This window comes from Eptesicus fuscus, chromosome 3 (genome assembly GCF_027574615.1).
Source record: "Eptesicus fuscus isolate TK198812 chromosome 3, DD_ASM_mEF_20220401, whole genome shotgun sequence".
NCBI classification, from domain to species: domain Eukaryota; kingdom Metazoa; phylum Chordata; class Mammalia; order Chiroptera; family Vespertilionidae; genus Eptesicus; species Eptesicus fuscus.
The window spans coordinates 60400900-60417849 of NC_072475.1; the positions used below are offsets into that span (position 1 = coordinate 60400900).

Sequence of the window (16950 nt, forward strand, 5' to 3'; positions counted from 1 at the left end):
TGCGCCGCCTCGGTACCCCCGTTAGAAGACCCCGCTGGCCGGGGCAGAAGATTTTTTTTTTTTAATGTATAAAAAGGAGTTTTTGGCTCTGATATAACTTAAATTTACTCTGGCTACAACTTAAGTAGGCTAATTTAAAAAATATTCTTGCTAGGTGGAAATGACCATTGACCAATGAATGATGAAAATGTTAATAAAATGGAATGGTATGCAGCCTTAAATAAAGAGATCCTGTCATATGCTATAACATGGATGAACTTCAAAGACATTATGTAAAGAAAAATAAGCCAGCCCTGCCTGGTTTAGCTCAGTGGATAGAGCATTGGTCTTCGGACTGAAGGGTCCCGGTCAAGGGCACATGCCCGGGTTGCAGGCTCGAATCCCCAGAAAGGGGCACGCAGAAGGCAGCCAATCAATGATTCTCTCTCATTGATGTGTCTATCTTCCTCTCTCTCCCTTTCTCTCTGAAATCAATAAATATATCTATAATAATAAAAGGGTAATATTCTAATTAGACCGATCATCTTCTGACGTCATTCCAGACGTCCTTCCTGATGAAGCCAGGGCTGTAGGTAAGCCAGCCTGGGTCTTGGGTGCCTGCAGGCAGTCCGAGGGAAGCCAGCCCAAGTCCTGGGCGCCAGAGGGAAGCTGGTGCTGGCAGCTGGGGGAAGGAAGGCCTAATCTTGCATGAATTTTCGTGCAGTGAGCCTCTAGTCATAATAATAATAATAATCATAATAATAAAAGCATAATATGCTAATTAGACTGGACAGCCGGACAACCTTCTGGACAACGTTCCGGACAAAGCTGGGGCTGCGAGGGCTGAAGCAAGCTGCTGCAGCTGCAGGGGCTGAGCCACTTGCACAAATTTGATGCATCGGGCCTCTAGTATACAGTATACATAAAAAGAAAAATAAGCCCTGACTGGTTTGGCTCAGTGGATAGAGCGTCGGCCTGCGGACTGAAGGGTCCCAGGTTCGATTCTGGTCAAGGGCATATACCTTGGTTGGGGGCACATCCCCAGTAGGGGGTGTGCAGGAGGCAGCTGATCGATGTTTCTTTCTCATCGATGTTTCTAACTCTCTATCTCTCTCCCTTCCTCTCTGTAAAAAATCAATAAGATATATTTAAAAAATAAAAATTAAAAAAATAAGCCAGTTACAAAAAGATACATATGATTCCACTCGTATGAAATATCTGAAGTGTTCAAAATCATAGAAACAGAAAACAGAAAGGTAGTTGCCAAGGGCTGAGGGACAGGTAGAGGGAGAATTAGTGTTTAATGGGTACTGACTTCCAGTTTTGCTAGATTAAAAAGTTCTAAAGATCTGTTGCATAACAATGTGAATATACTTAACAACTCTGAACTGTATGATTAAATATGGGTAAGATGGTAACTTGTTTTTTTTCCACCATGAAAATAGTTTAGTTTTGTTGCTAGCTTCAACAATTCTTATATTAAGAACCTGGTATATTAATAATACAACAAAAACTGATGTCAGCAATGGATTATGAAATGCTAAATTAAAAAAAAAATTATCCAGAAGGATCCAAGATGGCGGCGTAGGTAAACACCTAAACTGCTGCCTTGCACAACAATTTCAAAACTACAACTAAAAGACAAAACGTCTATCACCCAGAACCACGGGAAAGCTGGCTGAGTGGAAGTTCTACAACTAGAAGGAAAGAGAAAAGAGCATTCAGTGCACAAGCGCTGAAAAGCTGAAGTACGGAGGCGCGCGCGAACCGGGCTGGCAGCGGGCATTGCTTTCTTCAACCTGAAGGGAGACAAGCTCCCAATTTCTCTGAAATCCAGTTTCTGGGGAGACGCGGGGGACCCAAACTCCTACAGGGAGAAGCTAGACTGTCTGACATCAGGTCAGAAAGTGAGGGTGGCTTGCTTGCAGAGATGCACACAGGAATAATTGTTTGCTGCGCTGGAGTGCGGGACACACAGTCGGAGGCGCGGGGATGGCTGGCTGGCAGCCATCGCTGTTTGCCATGCCCTAGCCTAGTGATGCCCTGAGATTCCGCCCTGCACACCTACAAACCCAGCCAAGCTCCAAGCAGCGGCTTTTGCATATGAATGGCCTTCCCTATCGCAGCTTAACCTAGCAAACTTGCAACCCGGGTCAGACAGCTCCAAAACCTCCAAACCCCAAGCAAAGAGGAGAAAACTGTAGTTTTCGCTGTAGCTCCTGTTGGGTGGCCTCAGACAGTAGTTGACCTGCACCCCATTGGAGATCCAGAAGCCAGTGTACCTCGTGGTCAGTGTGAGACAACACCAGATTTCAACTCCTCACATCCATAAGTGACACATTCAAGAGGCAGACTCATTGAGCACCAAAGCCCCACTGAAGCAAGTCCTGTACCATAAGTGTGTCTCCACAGCGCAGCAGTTCTTCCATTATAGACACAACGGGTCCTCACAGCCAATTGGCCTGGAGGTCAATTCCTCCAAGTGTACCAACAGCAATCAAGGCTTAACTACACCAAGGCTTTGCACCCAGCCCACAAAGGGGTGTATCAAGAGTGTCTACCTCAGGTGATTGGGGCAGCTAAGCTACTGGCCCCTATAGGTCACCTATCACACAAAGCCACTACATCAACACAGGGAAGCAGCCAAAATGCAGAGACACAGAAACATGTCATGAATGAAAGAAATGGAGGAAAGCAAACTACTGGACGACATAGAGTTCAAAACCACATTTATAAGGTTACTCAAGAATCTTCTAAAAACCGCTGAGAAACTTGATGAGACCTCCAAGGAGCTTAGTGAGACATTCAAGGACCTTAATGAGAATGCCAAAAAAATGGAAAAAGACCAGTCAGAAATTAAGCATACACCGTCTGAAATAAAGAATATAAAGAAACTCAACTGTAGATCAATGTACCCCAAGAATCAAACCAAAGATCTGAAATATGAGGAAACAAAAAACACCCAACCAGAAAAACAAAAAGAAAAAAGAATCCAAAAATATGAAGATAGTGTAAGGAGTCTCTGGGACAACTTTAAGCATACCAACATCAGAAATTTTGGGGTGCCAAAAGAAGAGAGAGAGCAAAATATTGAAAACCTATTAGAAGAAATAATGACAGAAAAACTTTCCCTACCTGGTGAAAGAAATAGACTTATAAGTTCAGGAAGTGCACAGAACCCCAAACAAGAGGAATCCAAAGAGGACCACACCAAGACACATCATAATTAAAATGCCAAGGGCAAAAGACAAAGAGAGAATCTTACAAGCAGCAAGAGAAAAACAATTAGTTACCTACAAGGGAGTACCCATACGACTGATTTCTCAACAGAAACTATGCAGGCCAGAAGGGAGTGGCAAGAAATATTCAAACCGATGAACAGCAAGAACCTACAACCAAGATTACTCTACCCAGCAAAGCTATCATTCAGAATTGAAGGTCAGATAAAGAGCTTCACAGACAAGAAAAGCTAAAGGAGTTCATCACCACCAAACCAGGATTACATGAAGTGCTGAAGGGTATTCTTTAAGAAGAGGAAGAAGAAGAAAAAGGTAAAGATAAAAATGATGAACAACAAAATGACATCAAATACATACATACCAACAAGTGAATCTAAAAATCAAGTGAATAAAAAATCTGAAGAGCAGAATGGACTGGTGAATATAATAGAATCAGGGACATAGAAAGGGAGTGGACGGACAATTCTCAGGGGGAAGGAGGTTTGAAGGGTGCGGGAAGAGATTGGACAAAAATCTTACATCTATGGATTAAGACAGTGGCACGGGGTAAGGGCATGGAGTGGGGTGGGGAATCAGGTGGAGGGGAGCTTTGGGGGAAAATAAGAGGAACACCTGTAATAATCTGAACAATGAAGATTTATTTAAAAATAAATAAAGGAAGTGGGGAACTTAAAAAAAAAAATGATCCATAGATCTACAGTGTTATCTCTTCCTGAAAAGGGGGTGGGGAAAGAGAGTGGGAAGAAGGAGGGGAAGGGAGAACTCTTCTATTCAAGTGAATGCCAACTAAAAAGAATAGAAGAAATGATAGAATAGCTAATCAATGTTTTGTCTTTGTAATAACTGATTACAACATGGATCATTAAATATCACTAGAAGCGGCTGGAAAGCAGGCTATTCACGGACTTTCACCCCACAGAGTACTTAACCACAATGGGAAAAAGATACCTTTGCAGTAGAAAAATTTATTGGATACCCAATGTGCATGCAGAATTCTAAAAAGGCTCCCTAAATTATCCTACCCTGATACCCCAACTGTGAATATGATGATATTATGCCCATGATTATATTACATTACATGGCAAATTGATTTCACAGACATACAGTTGAATTTGAGTCCGTCACAAAGGAGATTATCTGTGGGAACCCTTTCCAAGCAGAGTTTTCTCTGGCTAGTGTTAGAGTGGAAGTCAGAGATTTGAAGTATGAGAAGCATTCAATAAGCTGGTTGCTAGTTTGAACATGGAGGGATATTGTGAGTTGCAATGTGAATGCCAATAGGGACTTCTGACTTACTGCCACAAGGGTTTTGTCAACAACCTGAATGGTTTGAAAATAGATTCTTCCACAGAGCCTCAAGATAAGAGCCTACCTGGCCAATACCATGACTTTTTGCCTTGTGAAACCTTTAGCAGAGAACCCATTCAAGCCTACCCAGACTTCTGATCTATACAACTATGATATAATAAATGGAACTGTTCTACATTAAAGGAATCTGAAAAGACACAATTACTAAATGCAATATACAACTGGATCCTGGGTTTTAAAAAATTTATGTACACATATTATTGTAATAATCAAAGACTTTTGAATATAGAACCTATCTTAGATAACTGTATTGCATCAATGCTAAATTATTTAGTGTGATAATTGTACTGTGATTATCACTGAACAATGTTTTTTCTTGTTTTTTTTTTTTTTTTTTTAAGGAAACAGCTCATTGAATAGAAGAATCTTCAGTGGATGTGATATCATGGAAGCCAAGAAAAGATAGAATTTCAAGACGGTGGAATTAGCCCTGGCTGGGTGGCTCAGTTGGTTGTGTTGTAGGCAGGTGGACAGACATGAGCAGAGCAAGGACGATAGGCCAGGTACAGAAGGTCACCAGGGCAGAAAGTCCCAGGTGCCTAACAAAGGACAGTTGTAGGGTGGGACTTAGCCCCCAGGGTGACCTTTCCTCCCCTGGCATATCACTGGTCATGCAGTTTGGGCCCCCTAACCTTTCCTCCCTAGAGATAAGATCTAGGCCTCAGTTGTATTTCCGCTCCAGGCCCAGAAAAGCAACATGACCCCCTGCCCTGGTGAAGACCAACCAATCTGGGGACACCTAGACCCTGAAAGGGCACACCGGGAAAACTGCTGAATATTCTGTTATCTTCCTCTAGGACCTCCCTAAATCTCCACCCTTAAAACCCTTGGGATGGAGGGCCCAGTGCATTCTCCCTCCCAGGAGCAGGCCCCCTTGCCTTTCCCTTTCCCTTCTCCCTCCCCCTCTCTGCCCCAGGCATGTTACCATTAGCTTCCTCACTCCCAAGCTCCAAGGACCCTTCCTTTACCTCTATAACTTGTCTCCGAAGCCCATTTCTTCTAGGAATTACTTCTTCTTCCTCTGCGATTTACCAAATAAATGTTCTCTTACAGTTTGGGTCTTGGCTCTGAATTCTTTCCTAGGCAGAACCCAAGTACCGAGGTTGCTGAACTCAAGTTTGGTCTGACCACAGGGTCAGAACCTGGTGCTGTTCCCACCACCTAAAACAGTGTCATCCTGTACACCAGGGGTGGGAACCTTTTTTCTTCCAAGGGCCATTTGGACATTTATAACATCACTCTCAGGCCACACAAAATTATAAACTTAAAAATCAGCCTGCTATATTTGGTCAAACATTTAACTAACTCACCCCTAATGCCTTGGCAGGGCCAGAGCTAATGATTTTTCAGGCCTTTTATGGCCCATGGGCCAGATGTTCCCCACCCCTGCTGTACACCAAAAAGGTTGCTAGTTCCATTCCTGGTCAGGGCACATACCTAGGTTGTGGGTTCAATCCACAGTCGAGGCACATATAGGAGGCAACCGATTGATGTCTCTCTCTCTTTCTAAATTCATTAAGAAACATATCCTACAGTGATGTGGAAAAAAAGGGGCCACATGCTAACCTGACAAGCTCAGGGAATGCCTGTATGGTGGCTGTGCAAACTCAGAGACCTAAAGTAACCACAAAGGATGGTCTGAAATTAAAACTTTAAATAAAAGCAGTTTATGGTGGGTAGTCATGTCCTAGATCAGTGGTCGGCAAACTCATTAGTCAACAGAGCCAAATATCAACAGTACAACGACTGAAATTTCTTTTGAGAGCCAAATTTTTTACACTTAAACTTCTCCTAACGCCACTTCTTCAAAATAGACTCGCCCAGGCCGTGGTATTTTATGGAAGAGCCACACTCAAGGGGCCAAAGAGCCGCATGTGGCTCAAGAGCCGCAGTTTGCCAACTAAGGTCCTAGGCAGTTCCTTCCCTGACAAAGGTCAATCTTTACCTTAACTGAGCCTATTGTCTTGTATCTACAATAACATATCATTGGAATGTCAAAGTAACTTTCTTTTCTGGACCCCTGAAAGCACAGGCACCGTTCTGTGGAGACCACAAATCCCCTCATTGTTATTGAGTTAATTGTTGGCTGTTTAGGACCTCCCCTAAAATCTCCACCCTTAAAACCCTTGGGATGGAGGGCCCAGTGCATTCTCCCTCCCAGGAGCAGGCCCCCTTGCCTTTCCCTTTCCCTTCTCCCTCCCCCTCTCTGCCCCAGGCATGTTACCATTGGCTGCCTCACTCCCAAGCTCCAAGGGCCCCTCCTTTACCTCTATAAGTAAAAGAAGTATGTCTATCATTTTATTCTTTATCCAATCCCAGAGGTTTCCCCACTCTTCCTCCACCTCCCTAACCTATTACCAATGGATTTCATATAACCCACTTACATCTCCTCTTTTGATTATAACGTATAAAACCGGGTGCAATACTGCCATTCTCCGGAGCATTATCTCAATCCATTGAGATTCTGCTTCCCGGCATTTGTCGACAGTTTGGCTCTAACTCACAGAAATTCTTCACAGGTATGAATGTTCCTTACGTTGACAGTGAGGATAAAATAAAAAAGATGGTGGAACTAGAAACAGTGCTGGATACTACGAGATTAAAGAGAATGAGGGCCGAGAAAGGTCACTAGATTTGGTGAGCAAATGTGGACTAGTAACTGTGGACGGTTGGAGAGGGCTACTGGTGAAAAGAAAGGTGCCTGCGTAAGCGGAAGACCTCACCATCTCCTGCCCTTAGATGGTACTGATGTGGAAATTTCTGCCAGGTCAATTCAGTTCAACCAGTATCTGATGGTCACAGCATGTGGCTAATCAGGGACACCAAAGCCTTATTCTCAAGCGGCTTCCAACTTAATTGGGCATACCAGTATTCAAATATGAAGGTAACCAGAGAACACGGACTGAAGGGGGGAAAACTGAGGCACTGGCCTCTTCCCTCCCATTCCACTCCTGCCTTTGACCTGCCACCTTTCCTCTGCTGCTGGTTAGGTGAGGACAAACACAAATCCTGATGGATTAACCTCAGGCTGAAGTGCCCATTGCCAGAAAACCATTCAGCTGAATATTATATAGTATAGTTATACCACATTTTGTTTATTTATTGTCACTGGACAATGTTCTTGTTCTGGGAGATACACAATGATGTATTTAGGGGTCAGAATTGAGGTCTCATATGGTTTAATTGAAAAGGAAATATACACACAGCCACATATATACAGAGAGATGGACAACAAATATGGCAAAATGTTAACAATTGGTGAATTCAAGTGAAAGGGTATATGGGTGTTCAATGTACTAATTCATTCAATGTACTTTATTGTAGGTTCAGAATTTTTCAAAGTAAAAAGACATTTTAAAAATTAATTAAACAAACAAAATCAAAACTTTTTAAAATAGAATATGCTTAACTTTCTTATTCCTTTTACCTGCTCCTTATAAGGACCTTTGTTCAAACTATAAATAGTTTTAGATGTTCGTGATATTTAAAGTTTTCACCCAATGAAAACTGGAAGTAAATGAATAATTGGGGTAGAATTATAATTGGACAGCCAAAGCTACTACCAACACAAGTCTAGAGATCTCTGTTCTTTAGAAATGAATGAGATGTTTAACAGGCCAGTCATTAATGAAAGTTGTGTTAATTCAGAATCAAACCATGTTAATACTTACCCTAGCAAGGCGCCAATTATGCCACCAGCTACGAAGCCAGGCAGGCCTAAATTTATTCTAAAAAGGCTTCCTGTGACAGCTATTTAAACAAACACAGAAAACAAACAACAGAAAAACAGCATTATTAAGTCATCTTTAAGTGCCAGAATTCTATTTTAAAATTATCCTTCTATAAAAAGGACATAAATACCTATAGTAAGCTTTCTGAGCCCAACATTAATATACTACCACAACCTAGATTTTCTGAGTCTAAAATGCCAATATAGCTAGTGTCTCTTCTATTCTGCAGGTTCAAAGGAAGAAATGTTCAGTTTACAAAACGAATTCCTCAGTGTGTTCTATGGATCCAACCTCTTCTCATTTTGCTTCATTTTCGTCTGCCTCCCCCTTAAAAATCTGTAATCTCTTCACTTCCACCTTTCATTTCTTCCTTCTTCAAGGAAAGCTTTCCCCAAATAAACAAAAACCCCTGCAGCTTATGCCTTCCCCCTTTCTGTACTGCCACCCTACACCTCTCAGGCAGGCCTGAAAACATGCATCTTGCTTACAGTGCCATCTGGTGGCCGCTACATGTGTACTGTTTCCTTCCCACTAGGACTGTACATCCAAATGGTCATTCATTTTCCCCTTTTACTATGGACAACACATCTAATGGCATCTGAGGTGACAACATTTTTAAAGATAACACTTGAGTCCTAATAGGTTTAGCTTAGTGGGTAGAGCATCAGCCTGTGGACTGAAGGGTGCCCGGTTCGATTCTAGTCAAGGGCACATGCCCAGGTTGAGGCAGCCAATCAATGATTCTCTCTCATTGATGTTTCTATCTCTTTCTCCCTCTCTGAAATCAATAAAAATATATTTTTTAAAAAAATAAAGAAAGACAGGTTAAATAGGGGCTGAACAAAATTAATTCTGGGAGTGGGGAAGGTGGGTTCAAGAAGAGGGACCAGCCCTAGCTGGTTTTGCTCAGTGGATAGAGCGTCAGGCTGCAGACCAAGGGGTCCCAGGTTCGATTTTGGTCCAGGGCACGTACCTCGGTTGCAGGCTTCTCCCAGGCCCAGGCACTGGTTGGGGCGCATGTAGGAGGCAACCAATCAATGTGTTTCTCTCACATGGATGTTTGTCTCTGGGTTTCACTCTCCCTAAAAATCAATGGGAAAATATCCTCGAGTGAGAATTAACAAAAAAAAAAAAAAAGGAAGAAAGAAAGAAAGAAAGAAAGAAAGAAAGGAAGAAAGAAAGAAAGAAAGACGAAGAAGAGGAGGGACCAATACATGTAAAGCAAGAATATGCTGGGTTTAGGAAAGCCAAGTAGATTCATAAGGCTGAAGCAAGGGTGGTGCATGGGGCCAGATCAAGAATCAACATTACAGTGATGGGAATCTGTGGAAGAATCTCAAGTAGAAAAGTATTATAATCATATTCATATTTTAAAACTAAGACAACAGAGGAGGTGGAATGACAAGAGTAGAAATAGGTAAAACCTAATAGCAACAGTAGGAACAAAGAGAAGGTGAGAGTCCACATATATTTAAGGAATATAAATGATAGGACTAGAAGTTTGGAAAGAAATAAAGGGAAGAACCATCATTACTGGGTTTCCACTTTTGGAATTTAACAGGGTAGACAACAGAGAGCATAATAGAAGAACCAAGTACGGAAGTGGGGGGAGGAAGACAAGAGTTTGGTTGGAATATAAACATTTGAGCCTATAGAACAGGCGTCCTCAAACTACGGCCCGCGGGCCACATGCAGGTGTTTTTGCCGTTTTGTTTTTTCACTTCAAAATAAGATATGTGCAGTGTTCATAGTTTTTTTTAAACTATAGTCCAGCCCTCCAATGGTCTGAGGGACAGTGAACTGGCCCCCTGTTTAAAAAGTTTCAGGACCCCTGCTATAGAACATGTAAAACTGTTCACCAGTTCAAAAAGGGCAAGTCCTAGCAGCTTCAATGCTATTAATGTCTATTTCTAATTTCATATTTAAAAATGTTTTCATTAAAATGTTAAGTTCAGCCCTAGCCAGTTTGGCTCAGTGGATAGCGTGGTGGCCTGTGGACTCAAGGGTCCAGGGTTTGATTCCAGTCAAGGGCACATGCCCAGGTTGCGGGCTCAATCCCCGATATGGGATGTACAGGAGGCAGCCAATCAATGATTCTCTCTCATCATTGATGTTTCTATCTCTCTCTCTCTCTCTGAAATCAATAAAAAATACATTTAAAAAATGTTAAGTTCAAAGTATAAATACATGTGTTTGTCTGTGGATGTATAGGACACATAGAGAAAGAGAGAGTACACCCAAAATGGAGCACAAATGATAGAGTAAATGGGCTAAAATATTAATAGCTGAATCTCTGTACTAAAGGGTACCGATCATGGTGTTCCTTGTATCATTTTTATTTTTGTAATTTTCTGTAACTTTGAAATTATCTATCTATATATATAAAAGCCTAAGTGACTGAATGACTAGTCACTATGATGTGCATTGACCAGCAGGGGGCAGACACTCAACGCAGGAGCTGCCTCCTGGTGGTCAGTGTGCTCCCACAGCCAACCTCCCATGGCTGGCCAAGCTCCCATGGTCCCTCCCCTGGCTGGCCAGCCCCGATTGGTCCCAATCAGCCCCGATCAGGACTGGGCGAGATGGCCCCAATCACATGCCAGGCCAAGGGACACCACCCGTGCACAAATTCGTGCACTGGGCCTCTAGTTTCCAAATAAAAAGAAAAAAAATGTTATGTGCAATATATGTGGGTTTTTGTATATGAGAGAACGTACATAAGTTAGTGTCTGGGTATACATGGCAGTTAACTTCATCTACACTTCTGAAAATAATACTTTAATACAGTAAGCCCTCCCTATCACAGTTCCACATCTATGGAGTCAATAAACTGGAGATTAAAAATATTTGGGGTGGGGGAAATCCCAGGAAAATCACAAAAACAAAACTTGAGTTTGCCACACACGGAGCACTATGTTGAATCCACGTGAATGAAGTGATGTGCAGGTGTACCCTGTAGCCTTATATGTAAACACTGCGCCATTTCACATAAGGGACTTGAACATTTTCAGATTTGGGTATTCATGGGAAGGGGGGAACCTGAGGAGGATAATGTCCTGGAATCAATCCCCCACAGGTACCAAGGGATGGTTGTACTTTTGTTGTTGTTGTTGTTGTAATTATCTACCAGAGATACAGAGCTTTAAAATAAAATCCAGTCGGAGGGGGAAATCTCGCCATCTTGAAAGGAAGAGTGGATCTTGTTGGAGGCCTGAAAATCCACAACTGCGGCGACCGCCGAACAGCTGTGAGACCCAGAACACCGGTCCCAGGTGGCGCGAACGCTTGGAATCAAAGGAGCTCTTCACTCCACCACGAAAGGAGAGAGAGAACTACATAACCAGACATCCGAAAAAGAGAGACCATGGGGAGACAGAGAAACAGCCCGCATATGAAAGAAAAGCAGGCATCACCAGAAAAAGAAGTAAACGAATTAGAGGCCAGCAACCTATCAGAGAAAGAATTCAGAGAAATGGTCAAAAGGTGGCTGAAAAGAATGGAAGACAAATTCGACAATATGAGTAAGAACCAAGAGGAAATGAAGAAGAACCAAGAAGAAATGAAAAATGACATCACTGCTGTAAAGAACTCATTAGAAAGCTTCAAGAGTAGACGAGACGAAGCAGAAGACCACATCAGTGAGCTAGAAGACAAGATGAAAAAAATACCCAAGTAGAGCAGCTTCTAGAAAAAAAAATTAAAAAGCAGGAGGAAAGCCTAAGGGAACTTTGGGACAACACAAAACAAAACAACATCCACATAATAGGGGTTCCAGAAGGAAAGGAAACTGAGTAAGGAATAGAAAACCTGTTTGAAGAAATAATGACAGAAAACTTTCCTGATATAGGGAAGAAAAACCCCACACAAATCCAAGAAGCTCACAGAGTCCCAAGCAAAATGAACCCCAAAAGACCGACGCCAAGGCACATTATAATTAAACTGGCAAACACCAACGACAAAGTAAGAATCTTAAAAGCGGCCAGAGAGAGACAGAAAGTTACATACAAAGGAACCCCCATCAGACTAGCAACTGATTTCTCAACAGAAACTCATCAGGCAAGAAGGGAATGGAATAAAATATACACAGTAATGCAAAGGAAGGGTCTGAATCCACGAATACTGTACCCAGCAAGGCTATCAATCAAAATTGAAGGTGAAATCAGGAGCTTCACAGACAAAAAAGGACTAAGGGAGTTTATCACCGCCAAACCAACAATGCAAGAAATGCTAAAGGGTCTGCTATAAAAAAAAAAAGAAGAAGAAGAAGAAGAATAGGAAGCGAAGAAGGAACACAGGGGTATAGAATAAAAATGGCGACAAATAAGTACCTGTCAATAATAACTTTAAATGTAAATGGATTAAATGCCCCAATCAAAAGACATAGGGTAACAGACTGGATAAGAAAACTAGATCCATATATCTGCTGTCTACAGGAAACCCACCTCAGAAAAAAAGACGCATACAGACTGAGAATGAAGGGATGGAAAAGGGTTTTCCAGGCGAATGGAAATGAAAAAAAAGCTGGGGTAGCAATACTTATATCTGACAAATTAGATCTCAAAGTGAAGGACATAACAAGAGATAAGGAAGGCCACTTCATAATACTAAAGGGAGCAATCCAACAAGAAGAAATAACTCTAGTAAACATATATGCACACAATACAGGAGCACCCAAATACATAAAAAAAAATTCCTGGAGGATATCAAGGGAGAGATTAACAGCAATACAATCATTGTAGGAGACTTTAACCTTTTGCACTCGGATGTCGAGTGTGACTCGACACTATTAGCATCGGTAGCAGCTCATATGTCGAATTGTATTGAATGTATCAATAATTTGAAATATAAAAAAATCCAAATAAGTAAGTTTGTATGAAAAGAAACTCCAGTTTTTTATTCTACTGCCGCGCTTTGTAAAATCTGGGGTATTTAAAAAATTAAATCCCGAGTAGAATAAAGGAATCGAGAAAAAAGCAAGCGAGTGCAAAGGGTTAATACCCCACTATCACCATTGGACAAATCCTCTAAACAAAAAATCAGCAAAGAAACATCAATCCTAAATAACTCACTAGACCAGTGGAATTAATTGACATCTTCAGAACATTTCACTCCAAAGCCACAGAATATACATTCTTCTCAAGTGCACATGGGTCATTTTCAAAGACAGACCATATGTTGGGACATAGGCAAAGTCTCTCCAAATTCAAGAAGATAGAAATCATATCAAGCATCTTCTCAGATCACAGTGGCATAAAATTGGAAATCAACTACAATAAAAACAATCCAAAGAAATCAAACACATGGATAATAAACAGCATGCTATTAAACAATGACTGGGTTACCAGAGAGATCAAGGAAGAAATAAAAAACATCATGGCAACAAATGACAATGAAAACACAACAATCCAAAATCTATGGGACACAACGAAAGCAGTCTTGAGAGGGAAGTTCATAGCTCTACAAGCCTACTGCAAAAAACAAGAAACAATGGTAATAAATTACCTAACCCTACAACTAAAAGAGTTAGGAAAAGAGCAACAAGAAAAGCCCAGTGTAAGCAGAAGGAAGGAAATAATAAAGATCACAGTGGAGATAAACGACATAGAGACCAAAGAAACAATACAAAAGATCAACAAAACCAAGAGCTGGTTCTTTGAAAAGATAAACAAGATTGATGAACCTCTAGCCAGACTCACCAAGAAGCAAAGAGAGAGGACCCAAATAAATAAAATTAGAAATGAAAGATTGTTACAAAATACTATCAACAACTCTATTCCAACAAACTGGACAACCTAGAGGAAATGGACATATTCCTAGAAAAATATAACCTTCCAAAACTCAATCAGGGAGAATCTAAACAGCTCAATAGGCCAGTAACTATGAAAGAAATTGAAGCAGTCATCAAAAGCTTCCAGCAAACAAAAGCCCGGGGCCAGACAGCTTCACAGGAGAGTTTTACCAAACATTCAAGGAAGAACTAAAACCTATCCTTCTCAGACTATTCCAAAAAATTCAAGAGGAAGGAACACTCCCAAGCTCCTTCTAAGAAGCCAGCATCACCCTAATACCAAAACCAGATAAAGACAACACAATGAAAGAGAATTACAGGCCAATATCCCTCATGAACATAGATGCCAAAATCCTCAACAAAATTCTAGCAAATCGGCTCCAGCAGTACATCAGAAAGATCATACACCATGACCAAGTAGGATTTATCCCAGGAATGCAAGGATGGTACAATATCCCCAAATCAATAAACGTGATACATCACATAAACAAACTGAGAGATAAAAATCACATAGTCATATCAATTGATGCAAAAAAAGCATTAGACAAAATCCAACACCCTTTCTTGATAAAAACTCTCAACAAGGTGGGAATAGAAGGATCATACCTCAACATATTAAAAGCTATATATGATAAACCCACAGCAAACATCATACTCTATGGGCAAAAACTAAAACCATTTCCCCTAAGAACAGGAACAAGACAGGGATGCCCACTCTCACCACTCCTGTTTGACACAGTACTGGAAGTATTAGCAATTGCAATTAAAAGAAGAAGTAAAGCTGTCCTTATTTGCAGATGACATGATATTGTACATAAAAAACCCGAAAGACTCCATCAAAAAACTAATAAACTTAATAAATGAATTCGGCAATGTAGCAAGATACAAAATTAATGCCAAGAAATCTATGGCCTTTCTATACACCAATAGTGAACTTACAGACAGAGAGACTAAAAAAGCAATCCCATTTACCATTGCACCAAAAAAATTAAGATACCTAGGAATAAACTTAACTAAGGAGGTAAAAGACCTATACGCAGAAAACTACAGGACACTGAAAAAAGAGATAGAGGAAGACATAAACAGATGGAAGAACATACCATGTTCATGGATTGGTAGAATCAACATCATTAAAATGTCCATACTACCCAAAGCAATCTATAGATTCAATGCACTCGCCATTAAAATACCAATGGTATATTTCACAGACCTAGAAAGAACTCTCCAAAAATTCATCTGGAATAAAAAAAGACCCCGAATAGCCACAGCAATACTGAGAAAGAAGAATAAAGTAGGAAGGATCTCAATACCAGATTTCAAGCTGTATTGCAAAGCCACTGTTCTCAAAACAGCCTGGTACTGGCACAAGAACAGACATATTGATCAATGGAATAGAATAGAGTATCCAGATATCAACCCAAACCACTATGCTCAATTAATATTTGACAAAGGAGGCATGAACATACAATGGAGTCAAGACAGTCTCTTCAATAAATGGTGTTGGGAAAATTGGACAGATGCATGCAAAAAAATGAAACTAGATCACCAACTTACACCATACACAAAAATAAACTCAAAATGGATACAGGACTTAAACATAAGACGGGAAACCATAAAAATACTAGAGCAATCCACAGGCAGCAAAATCTCAGACATATGCCAAAAGAACTTCTTCACTGACACTGCCCCTAGGGCAATGGAAACTAAAGAGAAAATAAACAAATGGGACTACATCAAAATAAAAAATTTTTTACAGCAAAAGAAACTATCAACAAAACAACAAGAAATCCCACTGTATGGGAGAACATATTTGCAAATGTTGTCACTGATAAAGGTTTAATCTCCAACATCTACAGGCAGCTTGTACAACTTAATAAAAGGAAGATAAATGATCCAATAAAAAAAATGGGCAACGGACCTAAATAGAATCTTTTCAAAATAAGACAGAAGGAAGGCCAAGAGACACATGAAAACATGCTCAAAGTCACTAATCATCCGAGAGATGCAAATCAAAACAATAATGCGGTACCATCTCACACCTGCCAGAATGGCTATCATCAACAAATCAACAAACAACAAGTGTTGGCGAGGATGCGGAGAAAAAGGAACCCTCGTGCACTGCTGGTGGGAACGTAGACTGGTGCAGCCACTGTGGAGAACAGTATGGAGTTTCCTCAAAAAACTGAAAATGGAACTCCCATTTGACCCAGTAATCCCACTCCTAGGAATATATCCTAAGAAACTGGAAACACCAATAAGAAAAGATATATGCACCCCTATGTTCATAGGAGCACAATTTACAATAGCTAAGATTTGGAAACAGCCTAGGTGCCTGTCAGCAGATGACTGGATCAGAAAACTGTGGTACATCTACACAATGGAATACTATGCTGCCATAAAAAAGAAGGAATTCTTACCATTTGCAGCAACCTGGATGGAATTGGAGAACATTATGCTAAGTGAAATAAGCCAGTCAATGAAAGAAAAATACCACATGATCTCACTCATTTATGGATAATAAAGAAAATTATAAACTGTTGAACAAAAAGATAGATACAGAGACAGTAAAGCATCAAACAGACTGTCAAATTACAGCGGGGAGGTTGCGGGGGGAGGAGATAAGAGATCAACCGAAGGACTTGTATGCATGCATATAAAAATAACCAATGGACACAAAACTCTGGGGGATGAGGGCATGTATGGGAGTGGGGTGGGGGGGACAATGGTAAGACATGTACACATATAATACCTTAATAAAAAAAATGGAAAAAAAAATAAAATCCAAACTCTTACCATGAAAAATCTGGCCCCTTTCTACTGTACCTCTCCACTCTTACCCTCATTC

The 16950-nt window shown here is 40.8% G+C and overlaps 1 protein-coding gene across 3 annotated transcripts in view; it reads right to left on the reverse strand.

Moving 5' to 3' along the window:
* TIMMDC1 (translocase of inner mitochondrial membrane domain containing 1) overlaps positions 1-16950 on the reverse strand; it is a 35910-nt gene that overhangs the window by 13024 nt on the left and 5936 nt on the right. For all 3 annotated transcript variants that reach the window (XM_028153338.2, XM_008146632.3, XM_054713950.1), the window contains one exon: positions 8258-8336. In XM_028153338.2, the coding sequence (XP_028009139.1) occupies positions 8258-8336 (79 nt within the window). The remainder of the gene's footprint in view (positions 1-8257; positions 8337-16950) is intronic.